Source organism: Choloepus didactylus, chromosome 14, assembly GCF_015220235.1.
Source record: "Choloepus didactylus isolate mChoDid1 chromosome 14, mChoDid1.pri, whole genome shotgun sequence".
NCBI lineage: Eukaryota > Metazoa > Chordata > Mammalia > Pilosa > Megalonychidae > Choloepus > Choloepus didactylus.
Window position 1 is genome coordinate 41,989,475 of NC_051320.1, and position 26,822 is coordinate 42,016,296.

Consider the following 26,822-nt stretch of genomic DNA (forward strand, 5'->3'; position numbering starts at 1 on the left):
TACTTCCCCCTTGTAAACAGTAGAGAGCAACAGGGTTAACAAAATCTTTTTCCCTGGCTTTCAATTACCCATCTACCTCTTCTCACCGTGAAAACTAGATAGGATGGTATGTGTCAACTGTTCTGCCCAGCACCTTTCCTTCTAAGATGGTATGTGTCAACTGTTCTGCCCAGCACCTTTCCTTCTAAGAATGACCACTGACTGGTAAGTTGCATCTGCACTGCAGAAACTCTAGAGACTCGATTAAAGCTACCTCTTTTTAAACTCTTATACCCGCATTCCCCTTACGTGAACCCTGAGCTGTCACCCAGGAAGATAAAAGTTCTTGGAGAGCTGGGTGGATGATCTGCTATACGGCCTGCTACTGGGAGGCCTGACACTGCCCTGCTGGCAAACTATGACTCCTGTCTTATATCTTACGTTGGCGGTAAATGTGGTCTATTGTAGTCTTGTTTAGTTGAACCCTTTCCCATGGTGGACACTACAGAAGTAAATAGGAATCTCTTATTGAAATATGTGGGTTCTCCTATAACACTCCCCACTTTTCTTAATCCATTAAGCTTAATAAGCCAAATGAGTTTAATTGGGGATTTTGTTTTCCCCTCTAGGGAAAAATCCATATCATACCAGAGGAGCCTTCTACCTTTATGGGGCTCCTTTGTACCTAAAAGGTATCATCTTTAGTTACAAGACAGATATAGTTCATTGCCCTCATCAGGCAATGAAATGACTCAGAACCAAACATTCATTAAATTAACTCCAAGGCTCTTCTCTTGCATCCTAAGCAAACAAACAAATCACCCCTTCTTCTAAACTTGTATAGAGAGCAGCATTCAAAAGCATAAAATACCCTCCAAATAATGTAGCACCAACAACACACAAGTCCAGAAGTCATCTCAATCAAATAACATTTTATAGGATTTGCTGATACTAAAGATAAGTCCTCTAAATTATTCTCCTCAACCTTTAACACCATGAGTTTGGTATTTTGCTTTTTCTGTTTTAATGATGCTTGCTTTTATAGTCCACAGCTAATCCAAAACCTATGATTATAAACTCCCTGGGAAAATTTTGCCATCAAGTTGCTGAGAACTGTGAGGTTCTCATAGGATAATTGCCACTTTCTCATATCCTCAAAAGAAGGAAGGAAATACATCCACAAAATGAGGTGGTAAAATCACTCATAGCCCACACCTATAATATGTGTTAAAAAGACAAACTTCTGCTTACATGTATATGGGGAACTGAACATCTCAAACCAGCAGTCAGCTCTGGAACTCACAAAGGAAGGAGAATGTGACATGGTCCTAGGGTTCACTTCCAGAGCAGTGGGTCTCACCCTGAGAGGGAAAACGCCAAGAACCAATGTGAGACTTGGTAAAGGAAGGCTTGGTGGGAAAATTAAAAAAAAATGGAAGGTAAAAATGCCACAAAGAACCTAGCAACCACACTCCTGAGCAGGTATCCCAGTGAAACATAAACTGTAAAAGGTCCACATAAAAACCTGTACAAAAACCAGAAACGGTCCAACTGTCCTTCAATGGATAAGTGAAAAACAAACTAGTACATCCATTAAACAGAACATGAGTCAGCAGTAAGAAGAAATGAAGTATTGATACAACCTGGATTGATCTCAAAGGAATTATGCTGAGTGAAAATAGCCAATCTCAAAAGGTCTCATACTATATGGTTCCATATCTATAGCATTCTCAAAATGACAAAATTAGAGATGGTGGGGGAGAGGGAGGCAGAGGGATATGACTATAAAGGGGTAGGAGAAGAGAGCTCTGTGATAATGGAACAGTTCTGTATCTTGATTGTGGTGGTGCTTACAAAAATCCATACATGAAAAATTGTATAGAACACTACATAACACATGCATATAAAAGTGAAATCTAAGGTCTATGGACTGCATTAACTTCAATTTCCTGGTGTAGGTATTGTACTACAGTTATGTAAGACTAATGGGAGAAACTAGGAAGGGTACTCAGGAACTCTATATGCAACTTTGTGTATAATTATTTCAAAATTTTTTTTACAAAACTTTACAAAATATCAGAAGACAGACCCTACGCCCCATAAAAAGCTTTATTATTGAAAGACACCTCTTCACATGCAAAAAAATAGAAGCTATTCTTGAATTAACACCAACCCCTTAACTCCTATTTGATTATCTCCTATTGCTAGTAACCCAACATGCAAAAAAAAACACGACCTCCAGAAAGAACACTCAAAGTCACTCTAGGGAGAAAACTGAAAATAAACTTCAGATAGAAATACTCAAAGACAACATAAAACAGAGTAAAAATCTTTAATACAACATGCTAACATGAGCTAAACAAGTGCAGATAAGAAAAATCTAAATCAGAAATTCAAAAACTCAATTTGCAAAACACATGAAGATGTGAAATGTCTGCTGGCTAAAATTAAGAAAATATTGAAAACTGATGAAAGATAACATCACAGAAATGAAAACCAAAGTGTCTAAGGAGTAATAAATAAAACAAGAGTCATGGAAGACAGAAAAAAGCTGAAAAAAATTTGAAAAAGAAAAAAAGTTAAAATCAGAGAAAAAGTCAGATAAAGAAGATCCAATATCCCCAATTTGACAAAAGACATAAATATACACATCATAGAAGCCCAGTGAACTCCAAACGGGATAAAGACAAACATCTACTGCAAGACATCATAATCAAAATGTCAAAGATAGAATTAGGAAAGCAGCAGGAGAGAAGCAACTCATCACATACAAGAGATCCTCAATAAAGTGCCAGTTTTTCATCAGAAATCATAGAGGTGAGAAGCCAGTGGCATGACATATTTAAGGTGCTGAAAAGAAAAGCTGCCAGCCAAGAATTCTATATGCAAAAGAAGATTTCTTACAAGATTTAGAATACAACTGAATGAGAATTGTATTTCTATGTCATGGTCATGCAAAAAGAGGTAATGTGTGACAAAAGCAACATAACAAGGGGAACAGAGAGGTATAGGAACAACAATGTATAAAGTATTGAATTTTAAGTTGATACCATTTCAATCTAGTTTGTTACAGATTTAGGATGTTAACTACAAATCCCATGATAACCACAGAGAAAGTATTTAAAATATATCTGGAAATGAGAAAGGGATCAATGTGTTTCACTATAAAAGGTCAACTGTACACAAAAGAAAACCTCAATGAAGGACAGAAAAGGTACAATATGTAAAGAAAACAAAAGACAAACTAGCTTATTGGTAATTTTTCTGAATGTAAATGGATTAAACTCTCCAACCAAAAGACACAGAATGGAAGATGAATAAAAAAGCATGATCCAACTACATGCTGAAACATACAAAGAGGACAAAAGTGAAAGACTAACAAGGATATTCTATAAAGTAACCAAAAGAAGGCAGGTGGCTATGCTAATTAATACTGGACAAAGTAGACTAATGAGAGAAAAAAGGACACTATTGATTACTAAAAGGGTCAATCCACCTAGAAGATAAAAAATTATAAACATACGTAATCACAGACTCCCAAAGTACATGACACAAACAATGACAAAGCTCAAGAGTGAAATAGGCACATACAATCATAGTTGGAGATTTCAATACCCCACTTCTTTAATGGATAGAACATCCAGACAGAATATCAATAAGGAGCAAGAGAACTTGAACAATACAATATTTAAGAGAGACCTACAGACATATACAGAAAATGCCACCCTGAAAGAGCAGAATACTTATTTTTCTCAAGTACACATTGATCATTTTCCAGGACAGACCACTTGTTAGGTCACAAAATAGTTTCAACAAATTTTAAAAGGCTGAATGAAATTATACAAAGCATCTCCTCCAACAAAAATGGAATGAAGCTAGAAATCGATAACAAGGAAAACTAGAAAATTCAGGTATTTGGGGGAAAAAAATCACACTATTAAACAAAGGTAAAAGAAATTGCAAGGAAATTAGGAATTACCTTGAAATGAATGGGAACGAGAACACGTCAAAATTTGCACAATGCAGTGAAGGCAGTGTTCATAAAATCTATAGCTATGAATTCCAATATTAAAAAGAAATTTGCCAAATCAATAACCTAGGCTTGGGAAGAAAAATAAGAGTAAACCAAACCTAAAGTTAGAAGGAAAGAAGTAATAAAGATCAGAGCAGAGATACATGAAATAGAAGAACCAACCAACAATAGAAATGAAACCAAAAGCTGGTTCTTTGAAAAGACCAATAAAATTGACAAACCTCTAGCTAGACTGACAAAGAAAAAGAAGACACCAATAACTAAAGTCCAACATGAAAAGGGGAGAACACGTTACCACTGATATAGCAGAAATTAAAAGGATTATAAGAGAATACTATGAATAACTGTATGCTAACAAATTAGATACTCTAGAGAAAATGGATCAATTCCTAGAAACAAACAATTTATCTAAGCTGACTCAAGTGAAAAAACAGAAGATCTCAGAAAACCTGTAACAAGTAGATTCAATTACAAATCATAAACCTCCCAGCAAAGTCAAGTGCATGGCCAGACAACTTCACTGGTTAATTGTACCAAACATTCAAAGAATTAGTTCCAATACTTCACATTTTTTTCCAAAAGACTGAAGTGTAAGAAACTTCCTAAATCATTCCATGGGGCCAATATTATCAAAGCTGGATAAAGACAACAAAACAACGAATACAGATACAAAAATCCTCAATAAAATACTGGGAAATCAAATCCAACAGCATATTAAAAGAATTATACACCATGACCAAGTGGGGTTTATCTCAGAAATGCTAGAATGGTTCAACATAAGAAAATCAATCAATGTAACACACCACATTAACAGAAAAAACAAACAAAAAAACAAGATCATAACTGCAGAAAAGGCATCTGATGAAAACCAACACACTATCATGATAAAAGCACTCAGCATGATAAAATGCATATATGAAAAACCCACAGCTAACATACTCAATGATGAAAGACTGAAAGCCTTCCACCTCAGGTCAGGAAAAAGACAAGGATGTTTGCTTTCACACCTGCTATTCAACATTGTACTGGAAGTCCTTGCCAGAGCAATTAGAGAATCAAAATAAAAGGCATCCAAATTAGAAGTAAAACTGTTTGCAGATGACATTATCCTTCATATAGAAAATTCTAAATAATCCACAAGAAAACTACTAGAACCAGTAAGTGAAATCAGCGATGTTGCAGGCTACTAGATTAATATGCAATAATCAGTTGAGTTTCTATAAACCAGCAAAGAATATTCTGAAATGGAAATTTTAACAAGTTGATTCACACGAGTTCTTAAAAGAATAAAATGCCCAGGAATAAATTTAACCATGATATATGACTTGTACACTGAAAACTAAACACTGCAGAAAGAAATTAAAGACCTAAGTAAGTGAAAAGACATTCTGTGTTCATGTGTTGTGAGGCTTAATATTAAGATGTTAATACTAAACAGCAACCTACAGGTTCAACACAATACCCATCAAAATCCCAGCCTTTTTTGCAGAAATGGAAAAGCCAATCCTTAAATTCATATGCAACTGTCTTAGTTAGACAGCAGGAATTTATTGGCTCACGGTTTCAGAGGCTAGAAGGCTTGCTTCCTGGCTGGAGTGTAGCATTCTGCCTGGCCAGCAATCCTTGGGTTCCTTGGCTTTCCCATTACATGGCAGGGTCCTCTCCTTGCTCTTCTGGGTTCTTGTGACTTTCAGCTTCTTGCCCCTCATGGCTTTCTCTTCATAAAGCCTCCAGTAATATGATTAAGGCTCAATCACATTCAGTTGGGCCACACCTTTCTAACAACATCTTCAAAAGGTCCTATTTACAATGGGTTCACACACAGAAGAATGAATTAAAATTACAAACATGTATTTTTCTGGGGAAGGTACCTCAACCTACAACAGATCCCCACTAGCCAACTTGATAATTGCTAAGGAAAAACAAAGCTGGATATCTCACCCTTCCCAATTTCAGTTTACTACAAAGCTACATTAATCAACACAATGTGGTACTGGCATAAATATAGACATGTAGACCAAGAGAATGGAATTGAGAGTTCAGAAATAAATTGATATATCCATAGCCAGTTGATTTTTAACAAGGGTGTCAAGTACATTAATTGGGGAAAGAGTCTCCTCAACAAATGGGGCTGGGAAAACTGGGTATCCAATTGCAAAAAAAGATGAAAGTGGATCTCAATCTGACAACCATATACAGAAATTAACTCTAAATGGATCAAGGACCTAAATATAAGACAAACCCATAAAACTCCTAGATGAAAACGTAGGGGAGAACTTTCATAACCTTAGATTTGGTAGTAATTTTTTAGATATAACACCAAAAGCATGAACAAAGGAAAAATAGATAAAATGGACTTCAGCAAAATTTAATACTTTCGTATGTCAAAGGAAGCTATCATGAAAGTGAAAAGCCAACGTACAGAATGGGAAAAAAATAATAGCTATATATCTGATAAGCATTTAATATCAAGAACATATGAAGAATTGCTACAACTCAACAACAAAAAGACAAGTAACCTAATTAAAACTTGGGCAAAGGACTTGAATAGACATTTCTCCAAAGAAGATATACAAATGGCCAATAAGCACATGAAATGATGCACAGTATCACTGGTCATCAGGGAAATGCAGTCAAAACCACAACCTACTAGAATGGCTAGAATAACAAAAACGGAAAATAAGTATTGACAAGATGTGGAGAAACAGTAACTCATACATTGCTGGCAGCATTGTGAAATGGTGCAGCCACTGTGAAAATCAATTTCACGGTTCCTCAGAAAGTTGAAAATAGAATTACCATATGATCTGGCAATCCTACTTCTTGGTATATACACAAAGGATTGAAAACAGGGATTCAGATATTTGTACACCTATGTTTATAGCAGTTTTAGTCACAGTAAATAAAAAGTAGAAACAAACCAAGTGTCTATTAACAGATGAATAGATAAGCAAAAACAGGGTATATAAATAAATTGGAACATTATTCAGCTGTAAAAAAAGAATGAAGTTTTGATGCAAGCTACAATATGGATGAACCTTCAGTGAAACAAGCCAGACTCAAAAAAATTTTCATATGCCCTCACTTATATGAAACACCTAGAAGAGGAATTTTTCAGACAGACAGACAGATTATAGATTACCAGGGGCAGGGGGGCAGGGAGAAAAAAAGAGTTATTATTTAATGGGTACAGAGTGTGTGTTTGAGGTGATGAAAAAGTTGTGGTAATGGATATTGGTTGTGGTAGCACAATATTGTAAATGCAATTAACATTACTGTACTGTACACCTGAAAGTATTTACAGTGGAAAATTTTTGAGTTGTATGTTGCTACAATAAAAATTTTTTAAAATAAAAATAAGACCCTTTATTAACAGCAAGTCCAAAATATTAAGCTGGGTAGAATGGTAGAGTACAGTGTTCATTGTATGCTATCATTTGAGCTTTTTAAAAAAAAGGAATATGTATTTCATTAAAAATATGTATCGTATTTCTAGATAAGAGTAATTAAAAGCTGGTATTAGTCCCCAAAAAGAGAAATTGAATGCCTGGGTGACAAGGGTTACAGGGAGAATGTTTACTAGAGGGCTTTTTGATCTTTTACCTTTTCAAGTACATACATGTATTTTCTCTTCAAAAATAAACAAAATTAAAATAAAGTAGGATCATAATGGTGGTAAAGTTAAGCACAGCCAGCATTTCTCTGAGAGGTACCTGGAGTACACCTTTCTCTTTTTAAAAAATCCAGTCTCCCTTCTCAGTCCTGGTTCCTGTGGTGTCTCCGCTATAGAACCTTCTTAGGTCACTCCAAATACAATTCATTACATTATTTTTATATCCATTTTATTTGAGGATCTGTGACGTGCAAGGCACTATTTGGCACACTGTAAAATTATAAATTAAAGTTGTCTAACTTAAAAAAAAAAAAAAAAGATCCAATACATAACTCACATCCCTGAAAAGAAAATAAGATAGAACTAAGCTAACATTTAAAACTATATTTCAGTGGTTCTCAAAGTGAGGTCAATTATGGAAATTTGGAATGAGGAATAATACAGGACAATTGGACTTTACTCTTCAAAAAGTAAAGGCCAATAAATGAAAAATCCACAGCTAACAATCACACTCAATGGTGAAAGACTGAAAGCTTTCCCTCTAAGATCTAGAACAAAACAAGGATGCCCAGTGTCACTATTGTTATTCAACATTGTACTGCAAGTTCTAGCCAGAGCAACTAGGCAAGAAAAAGAAATTAAAGGTATCCAAATTGGAAAGGAAGAAGTAAAACTTTCCCTATTTACAGATGACATGATCCTATTTATAGAAAGTTCTGAAAAATCTACAACAAAACTACTAGAGCTAATAAATGAATCCAGCAAAGTGGTGGGTTTGAAGATCAACATGCAAAAATCAGTCGTGTTTCTATACCCTAATAATGAGCAATCTGAGCAGGGAATCAGGAAATAAATTCTGTTTAGAATAGCAACTAAAAGAATTAAATATCTAGGAATAAATTTAACCAACAATATAAAGGAATTGTACACAGAAAACTACAAAACAAAGCTAAAAGAAATCAAATAAGACAACTAAGCAGAAGGATATTCCATGTTCATGGTTTGGAAGACTAAATATTAAGATGTCAATAACAGCCAAAATGATTGACAGATTCAATGCAATTCCAATAGAAATTCTAACAGCTGCTTTGCAGAAAAGGAAAAGCCAATTATCAAATTTATTTGGAAGGATATGGGGCCCCAAATAGCCCAAAACATTTTGAAAAAGAAGAACAAAGTTGGAGGATTCACATTTCCTGATTTTAAAGCTTATTACAAAGCGAACAGTGGTCAAACATCATGGTAATGGCATAATGACAGATATATATTGACTAATAGAATTGAATTGAGAGTTCAAAAATAAACTGTCACATCTATGGCCAGTTGATTTTTGACAAGGCTGCCAAGTTCAATCAACTGGGACAAAACAGTCTCTTCAACAGTGTTGGAAAAACTGGATACCCATATGCAAAATAAAGAAAGAGGACCCCTATCTCACACTGAGCCGGTTTGCTAATGCTGTCGTTACGCAAAATTCCAGAAATGGATTGGCTTTTATAAAGCAGGTTTATTTGGTTACACAGTTACAGTCTTAAGGACATAAAGCGGCCAAGGTAAGGCATCAACAATCGGGTACCTTCAATGGAGGATGGCCAGTGGCATCCGGGAAACCTGTTAGCCAGGAAGGCACGGGGCTGGCATCTGCTCTGGAGTTCTGGTTTCAAAAGGCTTTCTCCCAGGACATTCCCCTCTAGGCTGCAGCAGTGAGCTCCTTCTGTCTGAGCTTCTTCTATAAGACTCCAGTGATTTAATTAGAGCCACCCTGAATGGACAGGGTCCATAGCTCCATGGATATTATCCAATCAAACATTTCACTCACAGTTGACTGAGTCCCATCTCCATGGAAACACTCAAAGGATTCCAACCTAATCAACACTAATACGTCTGACCCTACAAGACTGCATCAAAGAACATGGCATTTTGGGGGACATAATACATCCAAACCAGCACATTCCACCCCCTGAACCCTAAAATGACATGATCTTTCAATATACAAAATACATTTATCCCATCATAATATCACAGAAACTTAAATCATTTCAGTAACAATAGGTTAAGTACAAAATCCCATCAAAATCCATTACAGGCATGGTCTGTCCTAAGACAAAATTCCCCTCTGGTTGTATACCTGTGAAACTTAGAACCTAAGTTATCTGCTTCCAAGATACAAAGGAGAGACAATCATAGGATAAACATTCCTACTGCCGTTAAGGAGAACCTGAAAAGAAAACACGGTTAACAGGACCAAAACACTTCCTAAAACCTGCAGGGCCTCATTAGATTTCAGTCTGAGAGTCATTTATCGAACAATGTTTTACCCTTGGGGCCTGAGAGAGCAAGAGTCCAACTCTTTCTAAGGGCCTACACAGCAGCCCTTTTCTCTCCAAACGCTGCAGTGAGTGCTCCAACATATACACACCTTGGAGAGACCACCTTCTTCTGGGCCCCACCCTCCTCAAACATCGGGGTGCCACCCAGACTTTGCCTCTCCAGGGCAAAGGCTCTCCCCTTTCCAAACAGTGAGGTGGCAGCCAGGCACTCCCCAAACCCTGGGAATGTGCTCAGCCCTCTCTGAGGCCTGGGGTGGCAGCACTCTTCCTGAGCATCTAGGTGGAAGGCCTGCCCTCTGCTTCCAGGACAAACTCATCCTTTCCACATGCATGGCCTGTTCTGCTCTCCCCGCCTGAGACCTCTTGACTCCAGACCTCAACCTCCATGGCTCTGTCTTTGAAGAAAGTTTTCCTTCAATTTGTTCCTTCTTCATCTCCTCCAGTCCAGACCAGCAGTGGTTCCGTTTATACAGATTTCACAAAAATTCTGTAGGCTTGGCATGCTGTTCACAGAGGTGAAAACCATCCGACAATAGGACTTCCCACAAATCCTTTCTGGATAATTCCATCTCCAAACCTGGCTTGTACTGAAATGGTGGTCAGTATCCATGTTTGGTTAAGTCCTCACGTGGGACTGTAGCTTCTGGGGTCTCACTTTTTGGAAGCCCAGTTTTCCAAGCCATCAGTTTCTGGTTTCTTCATACCCAAGAGTTCATTTCTCAGCTTATCTCTGTCCTGTCACCTTTTACTGTAAGCTGCAAGGAGAAGCCAAGCTATATCCTCCACACGTAGTTAGCTAAGTATTCTAGCTCGTCGCATTCAGATTCTTCCTTCCATCTGATACCAGGACACAATTTTGCCAAATTCTCTGCCACTTTAAAACTGGGATCACCTTCCTTCCAGTTTGCAATGACACATTCATCATGTCTGCTCAAGGCCTCATCAGAAGTATCTTTAAAGTCCGTATTTCCAGAGTCTCTTCAAAGCAACACAGACCGTTTCTATCAAGTGCCTCACAATTCTTCCTGAATCTTCCCCTTATCCATTAAAAAGCCATTCCAACTTGTTTGGTATTTGCAAACAGCAGGACCCCACTTCTCCCGTACCAAAATCTTTTCTGGTTTGCTAATGCTGCTGTTATGCAAAATTCCAGAAATGGACTGGCTTTTATAAAGCAGGTTTATTTGGTTACACAGTTACAGTCTTAAGGACATAAAGCGGCCAAGGTAAGGCATCAACAATTGGGTACCTTCACTGGAGGATGGCCAATGGCATCCGGAAAACCTGTTAGCTGGAAGGCATGTGACTGGCATCTGCTCTGGAGTTCTGGTTTCAAAAGGCTTTCTCCCAGGATGTTCCTCTCTAGGCTGCAGCAGTGAGCTCCATCTGAGCTTCTTATATAGGACTCCAGTGATTTAATGAAGAGTCACCCTGAATGGGTGGTGTATCTCCATGGAAATTATCCAAAAATTTCACTCACAGCTGATTGAGTCACATCTCCATGGAAACAAAGGATTTCAACCTAATCAACACTAATACATCTGCCCCCACAAGACTGCATCAAAGAACATGGCATTTTGGGGGACATAATACAATCAAATGGGTACACACACCTTATATAAAAATTACTCAAAATGGATCCAAGACCTAAATATACAAACCAGGACTATAAAACTCATAAGAAAATGTAGGGAAGCATCCTTAAGATCTTGTGGTTTATTAGACTTTACACCCAAAGCACTAACAACAAAAGAAAAATTACATAAATGGGACCTCCTCAAAATCAAAAAGTTTGGTGCCTCAAAGGCCTTTGTCAAGAAAGTCAAAAGAGAAACCACTCAATGGGAGAAAATATTTGGAAATCACATATCAGATAAGGGTTTAATATCTGGAATATAAAAAGAAATACTACAATTCAATAATGAAAAGACAACCCAAATTAAAAAAAAAAAAAAATGGGCAAAAGAATAGATATTTCTCCAAAGACAATATAACAAATGGCTAAAAAGAACACAAAAAAATGGTCAATATCGTAGCTATTAGGGAAATGCAATTCAAAACCACGAGATATCATTTCATACCCACTAAAATGGATACTATTTAAAAAGCCAGAAAATTCTAAGTGTTTAGAGGATGCAAATATAGGAACACTCATTCATTGCTAATAGGAATGTAAGATGGTGCAGCTGCATGGAAGAGTTTGGCAGTTCTGCAGAAAGCCAAGTATAGAAACACTACATGACCCAGCAGTCTCTTTACTAAAAGAATTTAAAGCAGGGACTCCTGCACACCAATGTTCATAGTGGCATTATTCACAATTGCCAAAAGATGGAAGCAACTCAAGTATCAACTGATGAATAAACAAAATGTGGTACATACATACAATGGAATAATACTCAGCTGTAAAAAGGAATTAAGTCCTGATACATGTGACAACATGGATGAACTTTATGCTGAGCAACATAAGCCAGACACAAAAGGACAAATATTGTATGCTTTCATTGATATGAAATAATTAGAAGCAAACTCACAGTTAGAATCTAGAAGACTCTAGAATATTAGAATCCAGGGGTTGGATTCAGGGTAGAGGATGGGAAGTTAGTGCTTAATTTGTACAGAATGTATTATTTAGGTTTATTGTAAAGTTTTGGAAATGGATGGTGGTAAATATAGAATACTGGGAGTATAATTACTCCCAGTACTGAATTATATATGAGAATGTGGTTAAAAGGGGAGATTTTAGGTCATATATATGTTACTACAATAAAAATTGAAAGATAAAACATAGGACTATATAACAGTGAACTCTTGTAAATAATGGACTATAATTAATAGTACAAGTATAAAAATGTTCTTTCATGAATTATAACAAATGTATCACAGTAATTGCAATGTGTTAACAGGGTGCAGCAGATGGGGGAAAATACACAATGTAAAAGATGGACTAAATAATACTATCTTAGTATTATTTCATCAACTGTTAACAAAGGTACCACTCTAATGCAAAGTTTCAACAAAAGAGGGGTATATAGGAATGCTGTATTTTTTAGATTTTTCTTTAAATCTACTTCTCTAAAAAAAATTTTTTTTTAATTTTCATGGAGGAAAAAAAAGATGGAATTATATTAGATTAAAAGAAACTGAAGAGGCAAATCAATGGCAACCTATGATCTTTGAATCTTGATTTTTAAAAAAATGTAGAAAAGACATTTTGGGACAGTTGAAGAAATATGAATATGGTTGGATATTAGATAATGTCAGACAATTGTTAATTTTCTTAGAAGTGACAATGGATTTGTTTGTGCAAGAGGATGTCTTACTCTGAGAAGATGCATGCTGAAATATTTAAGGGTAATGTCATGATGTCTGCAACTAATTTCAAAGGTTCAGAAATAAATATATTTATGAATGTATGCACATAAAATATAGCAAAATATGAACTGTTGATGTGAAGTGGTATACAGTGTTTTGTTGTTTTTTTTTTTCAGTTTTTGAAAAATTACATTAGAAAACAAATAGTACAAACCCACATAGTTTATTGTAATGTCAGGATTCACAGATGTTTGGGGAAATTCCAAGTACACATAAACTCAGATCTTAAGTAGCATCTGGGAACAGTCTTATTTGTTTATAAAATTTAATATTTTGCAGTGGTGACACCCAAGCCTCAAGTAAGTAACATTGTTCTGCCTATTTAAAGCAACTTAATTTCCACTTCCCCCTTAAGTTTTGTATTCTTTCACCCCTTTACGGAATGGAATTTGGGTTCTATCTAGTGACAACTTTCAATCCACTTGTGAAAATACTTCTCATTTAAAATGGAAACTATTCCATTTTTAGTCCTCTACCGACTTCTTTCTTTCTGCAGGTTGGTTCCAAGATACATCATTTAAGTACTTTATATTAAGAACCCTCAACATTCTAGTCTCTCAACTTTCACTGCATCATCTTCTGCAAGATCTCCTACTTTGAATCAATCCAACTTGAAAATGTAGTCCCCTATATGAACCTCTTCCACAAAGCCTTGTTTACTTGAGCTCCTCCGGGCCTGATATAATCAATCCTCCTTAGAAATCCCAGACCACTTAGTACTGCTGGTGTTCCCAGCTGCAAAATAATCTGAGACCGTGAGCTATGGAGATTTTTCGCTACCATTCTTATACGTCGATTTTATTTTATCTCGGTATTTGTGCAGAAACCAAGAATTTTGTATATTTAATCTATTAAATGTCACAACTTTACATGAACTGAGAAAACAGCCAAAGAATAGTTATGAATTAATGTATTAATCTTTATAATTCGATGAAAACGCAATGTTTATTACTTTATGTGCTTTCTTCTCAGGAAAGTTCTTAATTCTTGTCACTGAAACTTGTAAGCAACTGAGCAGCTTCCGTCTGTATCTAAAATGCAAAAATATGTTTTAAATAAGTAATACAGCATAGAGATTAACTTGTGAAAATGAAGTCTGTAAAGTGGACTATAGATTCAAAGAGTTTCTAAAACCAGGATAGAACATAAGAAAATCTGATGATTGTGATGAAATGAAACTCTCAAGAGATTTTTTCCTCTTTGGTACATATATCCCTTGTTGATCTGCCATATATGTCAAACAGGAATAATTCTGTATTGCAACAAGTAATTCATAACATCTATTTGGTGACAGGTCCTAAACGTTTCCTATACAGAAATCAGTGTACAGATGATTGTATTCACATTTGAAATGAACACTGTTTTAAACAACATTATGCATTTAGACAATCAGGCTTAAAGAAGTTCTTAATTAGTCTTTATTTAATTGCCCTCAACAGAAACCTATCTGCTTTACATTATTTGAGATGTTTACCTGTTTATCCTCCTCTGTGTGTGCTGGATAGTCCTTTGCTTTCATTAGCCAGAAAGCAGCAAGTTTTTTGTTTTGTAGCTTCAAATAAGTCTTTCCTAATAGAAGCAAGTTTTTGCTATAGAAGTTTGGATCCACTGCATATAAAAAAGGAAAACAAACATATCTCAAATGAATTAGTATTGCTTTTATTTCTTTTTAAAGGTATAATTTTTTTCACTCAAAATTCCACTGATAAATTTGTATGGTCAGCAAGTGATTTAGGCTACTGTAATTCTCTTTTGTTCAGCTTTTCATATCTCAGACAATTATTTTAAAATAATAATCACCATTTTTTGATTGCCTACCATATGTTAGACACTGTATTATATTTCTAATTTTCACAAAAATTTTATAAAATGGTTTTTATGTTCATTTTATAAATGAGAAACTGAGGATCCTAATAGAATCTAAAATGCATAATGAAAGGGATTTTCTTTTCAATCTGTTTTAATCCATGCACTCAATGTGTATTTGCTGAATTAGTAATGAAATCATGATGACCAACCCTTTCATAAATACATCTGATGAGTATTTACTGAAATGTCTCCTATACTTAAGCATTGAGAGAATTTACAATGAAAATGGAGAAGCAAAAATGAACACAACAAAATATAAAACAGAGTGACAGAAATGCTTATCAAAGGTACAAACTTTATAATGCCATGAGGAAAGAAAAATAAAAAAACAGCAACTAACTGTAAGATACCTGGGCTGAGTTTTAGAGGATGAATAGGATTTTAACATAAAAGTGGAGAACATTCTAGGCCAAGCAACAAGCATGAACAAAAAATCCTATAAATGAAAACATGAGACTTTCTCACTAACTTCATTACTTCCTAACATAGTTTCCTTCTAACAACCTGGTACTCTCTATATTCAAAGCATCCTTCTTCCTGGATAAAATTTATGATTAACTTAGCCAAAAATTGCTTTCTTTTATTTGAACATATTTGCATGATGCCACATTGATGTGCTTAGGTTTCCTTTAAGTATATTCATTCATTTACTCATTCATTCAACAAATATGCTATGCAATAATGATGGAGTTGGGAACCAGAAGGACAAAGTCCCCATCTTCGTTGATGGAGACAAGAAAACAAATATTTATAATATGGAGTGATAAAGGCCAGGATGGGAGAAGTAAAAGGAGTAAGGTTATAGGAGGAGCATCCAACCCACAACTGGCCCATAAGAAAAGGCTACTTAGAGGAAGTGATCTCTAAGGTAAGACCCGAAGAATGACTGGAGTTAAAGAATACTATCTTAGCTCCCTGAAAACAAGACCATGTTTTTCTCAACACTCCCAACCCTTCAGTCTCCAAGACCTCACTTTTACTTTCCTATTATACTTTTAAATCCCTTTGACAAAATTTCATTCTTAGATTCATAATTATGATATATTAAAACAGTGCCATCATGAGAGGCTAGCAATGGAGAGCAATAATAGAGTAAATCAGAATTTATAATTATAACAATACTTAACATTCAGACACAATTGTTACTTCAGAAGACATGATTTTAAAAAATGGCATCATGAAAGTATCTGAATAAGCCCATGTGTGTAGGATCTCAAAAAAATTTAAGAAACACACTGTCTTCTCAATTTTCTTTTGGTTGAATATTAAATATACTTGCAATGGTTTTTTTTTTTGGTGTACTTGGTAATATATATGCTTATGATCCTTGGTAATATATATACTTATGATCCTTATTTCTCCACTTAGTGCTATTATTATTATATGGATAAATTTAGGATGGGCTAGTGACAATTTCGTAGATTGTTCATTTCTATAAAGCAAGAGTGACATACAACTTTTCTTCAATCAAGAAGACAGTATCTTGAATAGAACACCAACAGGCCTGGTTTAAAACCAGAGAGCTCTCCTTTAACTACCTTTAATTAGCTAGGTAATCTTAAATAAGACAGCTTCTTACATAAGCTTTATCTTAAAAAGGAAGGTCCAAGTAAATACAATGAAGGACCATTTCAAAATTGCAGCTCTAAATTCAACAGCAGCCTTTTTCTTGAATTTCAGGTGATTTTTACTGGATGAAGATTTGTTTCACAATATCTAGTGCAAAAAAATTAGTTATATGAGAATAAATAACACTTCTGTTTTTAAAATTCCAATTGTATATATTCAGTATTGATACAATTTTTTGTGCTGTTTTAACTGTGAATATGTGAAACCAAAAGTACGTTACCTTGTTCTGCCCTGTGAAAGTAGCCTAGGGCCTGTTAAAAACACAAAAGATCCCAAAAACGAGGATTAAAACATGCTCAATATAAACTGGTAAAAAGCATTTCTCAAAAGATCTCTATTCCTATATTAATAAAAGTCAGGAAGTAAATTAAATCGTCTTAAAATAATAGTCAATTCTTCAACAGTAGGAATGTATTACAGCAAATTGAACATAACACTATTACATCATCAGATGACAGAATTACAATATGTGGACCACTTTCTGGCAGTAACGTGCTATTTAGAATTGTACCAAACTAGTACCAAGTGCAAAGATGAAAAAACATTATCATGTGCAATCCAGCTATTTTGACCTTTCTTTTTAAAATCATAACAGTGAGTACTAGTAAAAGCTAGATAAATCAGAAGCTGGATTTACTCAGCCCTTATTATTGAAATTCCTACAGAAACTGTTACTGTAAGTCTGAAATGTAATGCTAATTCTATTAGTTGCACTTAAACTACTGTTTCTATAATGCATTGGTTTCTGGAAACATAATTTCTCTTTTTCCTTAGAATGCATTCTTTTTTAATAACAATAAATATTTCCCAATTGTGTTCTAAATATACAACTAAATATTCTTTACATAAATTTCTACACTATAGCTTCCCAGAAAGAAAAAACAGCTCCTTGCTATGATGTTAAGTATTGGGAGAACTTTTTAAATTAACCTACTTCTTTGCTCTGAGATTTTTCTTTGTGATTAGTAAACCCAAAATGTTTATGCAGAAATCTCTTTCAAATTTTATTTTTAACAGGAAAAGCAAAAGGTTCTTTTGCAAATGAGAATATGAACCTTTCAGAACCACTTAAAAAAAAAAAGTTATGATTAATGTTCTTTTATCAATGCTTTACTTTTCTATTGTGTAGAATGTGCCCTAAAATATACTGGGTAACAGTTGCTATGTTTCTTGTTCTCCTTTATGTCTTTTATATGGTATAGGTATCAAACCAAATGAAAGTATTTTAGCTATGAACAATTTTAGCTGACAATATACCAGAATTATCAGCCATGTGCCTCAAGAAAAAGAACCACTCACCAGCCATGGATAGTAAGTAATATATTAAGCCTTTGTGATAAGATAGTTGAACTACATCTTTAGAAACTTGCTCAAGTCCCTCACTAAATCAGAGCTCCAGATGTGCAGACACTACTGAATGGCACTGTAGTTAAGAAATCAATACTAACTTAACAAAGGACAACACACTACCTCCTCATAGGTGGAACTAGGAGGAGTTGCAAACAGCATTTTAGCAATTCTTCTTTGATACCAAGGCATCTCGGCAAATGTGTAACACCTATATGGAAACAAAATAACACTTATACATTTGAACTGAAACTTCCTTTTTTTCTCCTAAAGAGAACTGGACATCTTAATAGATATTATAAAAGAATCTTCTGTTGTACTTTTAAGCAATTTGGGCTTTATTTGATATTCAGTGGGCTAATATTCATACTGGATTATCTAGAATCTAACTTATCTCGATCCATCAACTGGGATGTACTTTGTGATTAAATATAAGCAGTAAGCAATAATAGTAGTAATGATAATATAGTATATCACTCACCACTGGAAGCTCAATGTGTGCCAGATGCTGTGCTAAGTGATTTACATATATGATCTCTCATCTACTACTTACAACTTTGAGACAGTATCATTACTCCTATTTTTCACGTGAGAAAAACAAACTCAACTAAATTAAAACTTATCAAAGAAAAATGACAAAATTAAACATACTATGCAGAAATAATAATGGCAACCAACAATTTAAGTCTACATTTTTTAAATGTGTGCGGCAGATGATTAACATCCATGGATCTTTACAACTCTCAGAAATAAGTGGGGGAAAAAGTACTGAAACTCTAACTAGTCTGAATTCCTTGAGACAAAGATTGTATCGCATGTTTGATCACTGGCATCTGACTTTGTGACTGCCCCTCTATTCACTAGTCCTCAGTAAGTATCTGTTAATTTAATATATCCTTCATCCTGAGGGGTGTTTCTCTCTTCTTTAAATGAGTTTGATACAGAATTATTTACACAGTTACCCCTCGTAAATCATAATAAATAGCTATGCAGAATACATTCTAAGAAAACAGGGACCAACCTGTCTCAAGAAAGACTCTTAAGCAAGCAGTTAAGAGACTGATGCACCCTCATGTAAGTAAAATAAGGATCTATGTTGGATACAACGTCACACAAAAATATAAAGATACTAAAAGTCAAATTATATTGTTCCTTAGATGAATCAGATTGTAATGACACACTGATTGTAATGCAAAGACTCTCTTGGAGCCTCCCTCTGTATTACTATAATAAGATTAATTCAATTTCATTTAGCCTGGTAGATAAGAAAAATACTTTCTAACAAAGGGAACCTAAAGATCTAACAAAAAGTTTTAATGCTTTTGAAGTCCGAGTACATGTTCCTAAAGAAGCTGAATAACAAAGTTAAACATGACCACAAATTTAGTATTTTCTAACAATATGTGCATATATGCTAGTTAATTTACTGAATTTATCACTCTAGCCTATGTCGAATAATACTTTTAAAATATTTTACATCTTTTTAAAAATGCTACAAAAAAGATATTTATCCATACTACAAAATAAGATCATACTAAATACCACTGAAATAGTATTTAATGACATTTTCTTACCAAATACCCATAAGGTGAATTGAAGTAGCATCCTTAGGGTTCAGTTCGATTGCTTTCTAACAACAAATAAGGAGAAAATCAATCATATTTGTTTTATAAACACCAATAAGTGTTTACTATGTTTGCTGGAGACACCATGATTAAGGAAAAAAAAAAAAAAAACTGTAAACCTGCATTTCAATTCTTTTCTGATAGTTAATATCAATTTTCTTCCTCCTGACTGTTTAATTGATTACATTCATTTCAATACACTGGTAATGACTTGAACTAAGATTTGTTTCTGAAACTTACAGAATAGTAACAGTTTATCAAGATGCAAAAAAAACATAAACTATATTATATAAATGAAGCTAATTTTGAAAATAATCTAAAGCTCTCAATATTTCTCCTACATTAAAGGCAAAACAAGCAAGGAAGTTCTTTTTAGGCAAGTCCTACAAAAATACTGAATAAAAAGCATTGCCTAAAAAAGGAACAAAAAGTACATAAAGAATTTAGAAATACAAAACTTCGTTAACTTCCTCCCCTGTACTTACCAAAGGAAAAATAAATACCATATTCATGGAATATATTAACTCACAGAATAATGTACACTATAAAATATGTTGATAAAATCTAATTTCTATTTACTATGTGAAATTAGTGAACTTCACTAATGTATATAAATTAGTGTAAAACAAACTACAGAGTAAGTTTAAAGAATATTTTGTTGAAAAGCATTAAGGAAATCTCACAGGTTAATGTTAATCTATTAAAAATAATTTAAAAATTAATTAAGTTGTCCTACTTTATGCTTTTCTATAAATTCACATTTTCAGTTTGGTAATGTGAGGTATGTATTTTCAAATATTTATAATGTGAGGTACACACTGGCTCTGAAGCTAGGTACACAGGTCACTGACCTCTAATTTATTGATCCTGGCAAGTTCCATATTCTCACTGTACCTCAGTATGCTTTTTAAAGAATGTAGAAAATATACTGGCATCCTAGGGTTGTAGTTAAAATTAAATAACAAGGTACTTAGCACAATGCCTGGCACATATCTTCTATCATAATCAACATTATGGTTTTCATTTTAAGTAAGTACCTTCAATTTATTCTAACATTGTTCAATGCTAGTAGTAGTAGTAGAGGCACTAGCTAGAATAAGGCTAACCAAGTAAGACTTGGAAGAAATCTTGCCTTAATAATAGGGGTAAAAAATCAGCACTGACCTAATTTTTACTTCTCCTTAAATAAAGTGAAATGATTCATAACAAAATATATTTTAAAGTATTTAAATACAATTTCCATTCTAAGTAACCTTTCCCATCTGGAGTGTCAATAGAGAATTAAGCCCTCCAAAAAACAATATGAGCGACTATTTTCTCAGTTCTCCCAAGAATTATATTGAGTTGCTTCCGTTCCATTTGTATGGGAGAGAAATTAATTCATCACATACAATGGATGCCTGGAAGAATTAAAGTTTAATTCTCTTACAGAATGGGTTGAGAGGCTGTGCTCAAGTAAACCTTTTTTTTCCTATAATCCTTCCTGCCATTAAAGTGTCTTTCAAAAAACAATCTGAAGATAATAATTCCTTATGGCTTTAGATGTAATGATGGAATTCGAATTTGAAATAGCATGAATTAAAATCTTTAGTATGTAAATGCTAAATGCTGTCATCTTCAATATATTTACACTTAAGTATGCTTGAAAGCTTACGTAAAACTTAAAATAAAGTATAGCCTACGCTATTCCTTTAAACTGAAAAGAGAATATACATTGGTATATTTTCTGCAATTTTTTATTCATATCGAAAGCTGTCATGTAACTCCTGAAGCACAGAAAGATTAGGTGATTGTCTAAAGCCACTGAGCAAATTACTGTATATCACTGTATCTAAGATACCATAAATTATATGATGCACCATTATTTTACACACCCTATGAAAAAAAAAAAGTACTGTCTTAATATTTTAATACTTTTATCAACAGTAATGAATGTACCGTACCAATACTATGGGTCAATAATAGGGGGAGGATAAACGAGTATGGGAGGATTTGGGTTTTCTTTCTTATTTTTAATTATTTTCCAGAGTAATAAAAATCTTCTAAATTTGATCATGGGGATATACGCACAACTATGTGATGATACTGTGAGCTGGTGATTGTATACTTCGGATAGTTTGTATGGTATGTGAAAATATCTCAATAAAATTGTACTGAACAAATACTGCCTATTATATTGTAAGATACCACTGATTAAAAGATGCAACCTGATTTCAAAGACCTTAAAATGTGAAAAAATGTTTATTTTTAAATTATATATAGGGAAAATAATATCTCAACTAGAAACTAGATTTCCCGACTCCCAATCCAATGTTCTTTTTCACTAACTGTTATATAAACTAGGAATTGGGATTATAAAACATACAATTCTGGAACATCTACTGGATAGCTTATCTGGCATCATTATCCCTCAGTATGTTTTCATCACTTTCTCTTACTTTGTTTTTGCTTTTTGAGATGTACTACAATATCAAAAACAAAAAATTTGCTGGATTTCTTTTTTTGCGTGTGTGGTTGGTTTTTTTTGTTTGTTTGTTTGTTTTTGAGGCCAATGGAATAGTGTGTACGTATGTATGTCATAAAACATGCAGACTCCTATAGAATTTCTAGCACCCAAGGAAGAGCTTACCATAAATAAGTAAATTAACTACAGAGGAATATAAAAAAAAAACACAAAACACTGAGGTCATAATCTTAACTAGTATTACTATTGGAGATGATATGTTGATTATGTTAGACTGTTACAATGGACCTTGTGTAGTACCCTCCCTCAGAAACTCTGGCCTTGACTACATAACTTGTTTAGGTCAATAAGCAAAATGCTTGTGAACTGGAGATTTTCTCTTGGAACATTCACTCTTGGAAGACAGCTACCATGCTGTAAAGAAGATTGAGCCTGACTACTAAACAATGAGAACATAATAGATAGAAGACCTTGTAGATGAGAAGCCATCTTGTTAGCAGCTTGTCATATAGCAATAGATAACTGAAACAAATCTATTAAGAAAAATATTGAATATTTATATCTAAGAACTTTAGTAATTCATCATTACCTCAAAATGTTCCTTGATAATGTAAGCATTTGAAATTTTAGCCTTGATGCCTTCATAATCTCCAACATCACTAATACAGATTGCATACCACTAAAAATAAAAAAGTATAAGAATATTAATACTCTTATTATTCCTTTCAATACAAGGTAAAACTATTCCACAGTGTCATTTTTATTCAACAAAAAGTTACCAAGCATAAAAATGGCATTAAACATACAAATATACAAGGACAAGTGGATATGGCTCTCTAGGAAATTACATTCTAGTTAGAGAAATAGAACATGTTTATGTATAAATATAATACAAGGTAGAAAGTGGTGAATTCCTTACAAAAGTTACCAACAAAACAGAGATAATATACCACATCTTCATGGCCTGAGGGTAAATTTATAAAAACCAAGGAATACCAGACATCTAAGGGACGGCTCTAACACGAAAAATAAACACCAAATCAATCAAATTGGGAACAGCAATTTGAAGGAAACAAACTATTATTTGTCTTCACATTCTTTCTTCCTTTTCTGGGAGTGTCCTTCTTGTCCACATCTGCACTGTTATAGTAAGAACAGTCACATTTCTCAATTTTGACTTTGTACCCACAGCCATAGTTAGACAATGGACTCAAACTGAAACAATCTGAGTTTCTTCCCAAAGAACTGAATCTAAGATATTCCAGCTTCAGCCTAGCTGGTCTTTTGAGTCATTCATAAACCCAGGTTCTGTGGATAATCACACCACCTAGGCTAAAGAGAAAAAGTCTGCAGTGAGAAAGATTTACAGAGAATAGCAGAGAAAAGACATTGACGCCTCAGAGCAATCAAATCAGTTTTTTCCTGAGGCCCAAAACATGCTGTCTTTGGGTTTTGTGAGACACAATAGTTTCTTATAATAACCATCCCCACCCCTTTTCATACTTGAGCTAATTTCTGGGAAGTCTATTATAACAAAAAAGATTTTAACTAATGCAACTTCTGTTTAAATCCTCGCTGCGAATCTTTTGTAGCTTGATATGTTTACTGAAAATAAAGTATGATTCACACACACACACACACACAGCTATACAACCTAGACTCATTTAATATCCATTAACAGCTACCCAGCAGCCAAAATCCAATTAGACTAGAGGGGTCACAAGGTTTCAAACTTGTTGTTCTAATCTTATCCCATATGTCAGTGCTCTGAATAAAATCACCTTCTCTTAACACATGTAACTCTTTTCTATATGCAGCAGAAACACCAGCTTATGGATAAATTCCAACATTCTCCCCTTGATAAGACTGGTATTTACTCACATTATGGGACTGTTAATTAATGACTATACCTACAAGAGGTGATGGTGAGAGATGGGATCATAAGTAATCTTTATTGCCATATTTACACTTATTTTTTCAATTTCCAAAGTGTCTATTATGTGTAACAAGTTTACACTTTTTTTTTAGAAAAGTTTTAAGTAAAATAGATATTCCGTAAAGAGGTATAATAGAGGCCATGTTTACCTTCCTGCCTAAAACAAATAAAAAAACAAAATATGAGACATAAACACTCTCAAGGTATTAGACATCACACAAGAGTGCACCTGAGATATGAGAAACAAATGAGGTGAGCCCTAAGATTGCCCCAGGTTACCACCTGGAGAAATTCCCAGGCTACAACACAGAGAAGGCAAAGCTTGCAAAACCCAACAGTCTCGAGTTTGCAGGACAGAGTACAGGAAAGAAGAGAGGTACCTGATCTAGAACCACATTCAGCTGAGTAGAGATTATAACTTGTAAGTGAAGTATTACAAAAGGCTGGGAAAAGAACCATCCAAAAGGATTAGAAGGAACACTGTCTAGAGCTCACAACTATCAGTTGTAGGTAAAATTAGCCCTACGTTAAATGCTGCTTTAGTCCTGCCTACTAAACCTTAAAGCAAAATCCAGAAAGATCATTTTTTTTTCCCAAGTAACTTAACCTTATCCCAGAATAAAGCACAAGAATATATTTAACAACACAAAAATATCTAGATCCCAACAAAACAAATTCACCATGTCTGGTATCCAATCATAAATTACCACGCATGCAAAAGAACAGGAAAATAAAACTCACAATGAAGGAAAAAAGCAATCAATTGAAACTGATCCAGAGATGACACACTCATATAATTCATTGACAAGGACATTAGGTTACTTTAACTGCATTTCACATATTCAAAAGCTAGAGGAAAGAACAACATATTAATAGAGAAACCCAAGATTTTAAAGGGATAAAAACCACTGCAGATTACTGAACTTAAAAACACTGTAGTAGAAAATTTCCAAAATGGAACACTAAGGTGCAAGAGTTTGGGGGAAAAAAAAAAAAAAAAACCTACGGACAAGTGTGAGTGGGCAAATATACATGTAATTGGAGTACAGGAAGAGCTGTCTCCTTGTGTCTCCTTGCCTATGTTCAAATTTCCTCTATTTATAAGGACTCAAGTCATTGGATTAAGGTCCATCCTGATTCAGTTTTTCTGTTGTCTAGGCATGGTTTCCTTGGTTATCCAAATCAGGTTTTCCCAGACCAGAACAGGCTCAGGTCCCAGAGGGAAGAAATATTCAGTATCTGGTTTCCCTGCGGGTGTGTCTTAGAAAATTGCTCCACCCTTTGATGCCTCAGGTCACTGTGCTTTTCTGCCCAGCAGGTGATGCCTGTTAGCCTATAATTCTTGACTGGTGTGAGGAGGTATGGCTATGTTCCCCCAGGCTCTGGGGTCTGGTCCTGAATGGAAAGGGCCCCACCCCTTTCCTCCTAGAGAAGACAGACCCCTCAGGTGGAGGTCATTAGCATTTCATTGGTCTCGCTCTCTGCTTGTGGTGTCTCCACCCTTCCCAGAGTCACAGCCCTGGAAACTGAAAATGACTGGGGCTTTCTCCACTGAGCCAAAAAAGAAACAGATAGTCCCCTTCAGGCCGAGTCCAAGGCGACCCTCTGGCTCTCCCAGGTCAGTCGTCACCCAAAGCCTCTGTCTGTTTTTTGGGGCTGCGTACTTGTAGTGAGCAGTTCACACTCGCTACTTAAAACCCCAGTTGGAGCTCAGCTGAGCTATATTCGCTTGCTGGGAGAGAGCTTCTCTGTGGCACCACGAGGCTTTGCAGCCGGGCTATGGGGGAGGGGGTCTCCCGAACTGGTTCCGTAGGTTTTACTTACAGATTTTATGCTGTGTTCTCGGGCATTCCTCCCAATTCAGGTTGGTGTATGATGAATGGATGGTCTCATTTGTCCCCCTGCAGTTATTCTGGGTTATTTACTAGTTGTTTCTGGTTTTTTGTAGTTGTTCCAGGGGGACTACTTAGCTTCCACTCCTCTCTATGCCGCCATCTTGCCCGAGTCCCCATCCTGATTCACTTTTGCCTTATCTCTACAGAATTTTCCAAGATCCTCTTTACAACAGAGTTCACAACCACAAGACCATGGACTAGGACATGAATATGTATTTTTGAGAGATAGGATTCAATACACACCAGTATGAATGTAAAAGAAATGATGGAGAGGCGGGGCAAGACGGCAGCATAGAGAGGAGTGGAAGCTAAGTAGTCCCCCTGGAACAACTACAAAAAACCAGAAACAACTAGTAAATAACCCAGAATAACTGCGGGGGGACAAACGAGACCATCCACTCATCATACACCAACCTGAATTGGGAGGAATGCCCGAGAACACAGCATAAAATCTGTAAGTAAAACCTGCGGATCCAAGTTGCGAGACCCCCTCCCCTATAGCCCAAGCTGCAAAGCCTCATGGTGCCAGAGAGAAGCTGTCTCCCAGCAAGCGAATATAGCTCAGCTGAGCTCCAGCTGGGGTTTTAAGTAGTGAGTGTGAACTGCTCACTACAGGTACACAGCCCCAAAAAACAGACAGAGGCTTTGGGTGACGACTGACCTTGGAGAGCCGGAGGGTCGCCTTGGACTGGGTCTGAAGGGGACTATCTGTTTCTTTTTTGGCTCAGTG

At 35.2% G+C, this 26,822-nt stretch overlaps 1 protein-coding gene across 2 annotated transcripts in view; it reads right to left on the reverse strand.

Moving 5' to 3' along the window:
- Window positions 1–13,471: 13,471 nt before the first annotated feature.
- Window positions 13,472–26,822, reverse strand: part of RMDN1 (regulator of microtubule dynamics 1) — a 55,021-nt gene continuing 41,670 nt past the window's right edge. For both annotated transcript variants that reach the window (XM_037802552.1, XM_037802553.1), the window contains 6 exons: window positions 22,851–22,940; window positions 19,747–19,802; window positions 18,296–18,383; window positions 17,046–17,076; window positions 14,802–14,935; window positions 13,472–14,358 (listed from right to left, as the gene is read on the reverse strand). In XM_037802552.1, the coding sequence (XP_037658480.1) occupies window positions 14,308–14,358; window positions 14,802–14,935; window positions 17,046–17,076; window positions 18,296–18,383; window positions 19,747–19,802; window positions 22,851–22,940 (450 nt within the window). In that variant the 3' untranslated portion in view covers window positions 13,472–14,307. The remainder of the gene's footprint in view (window positions 14,359–14,801; window positions 14,936–17,045; window positions 17,077–18,295; window positions 18,384–19,746; window positions 19,803–22,850; window positions 22,941–26,822) is intronic.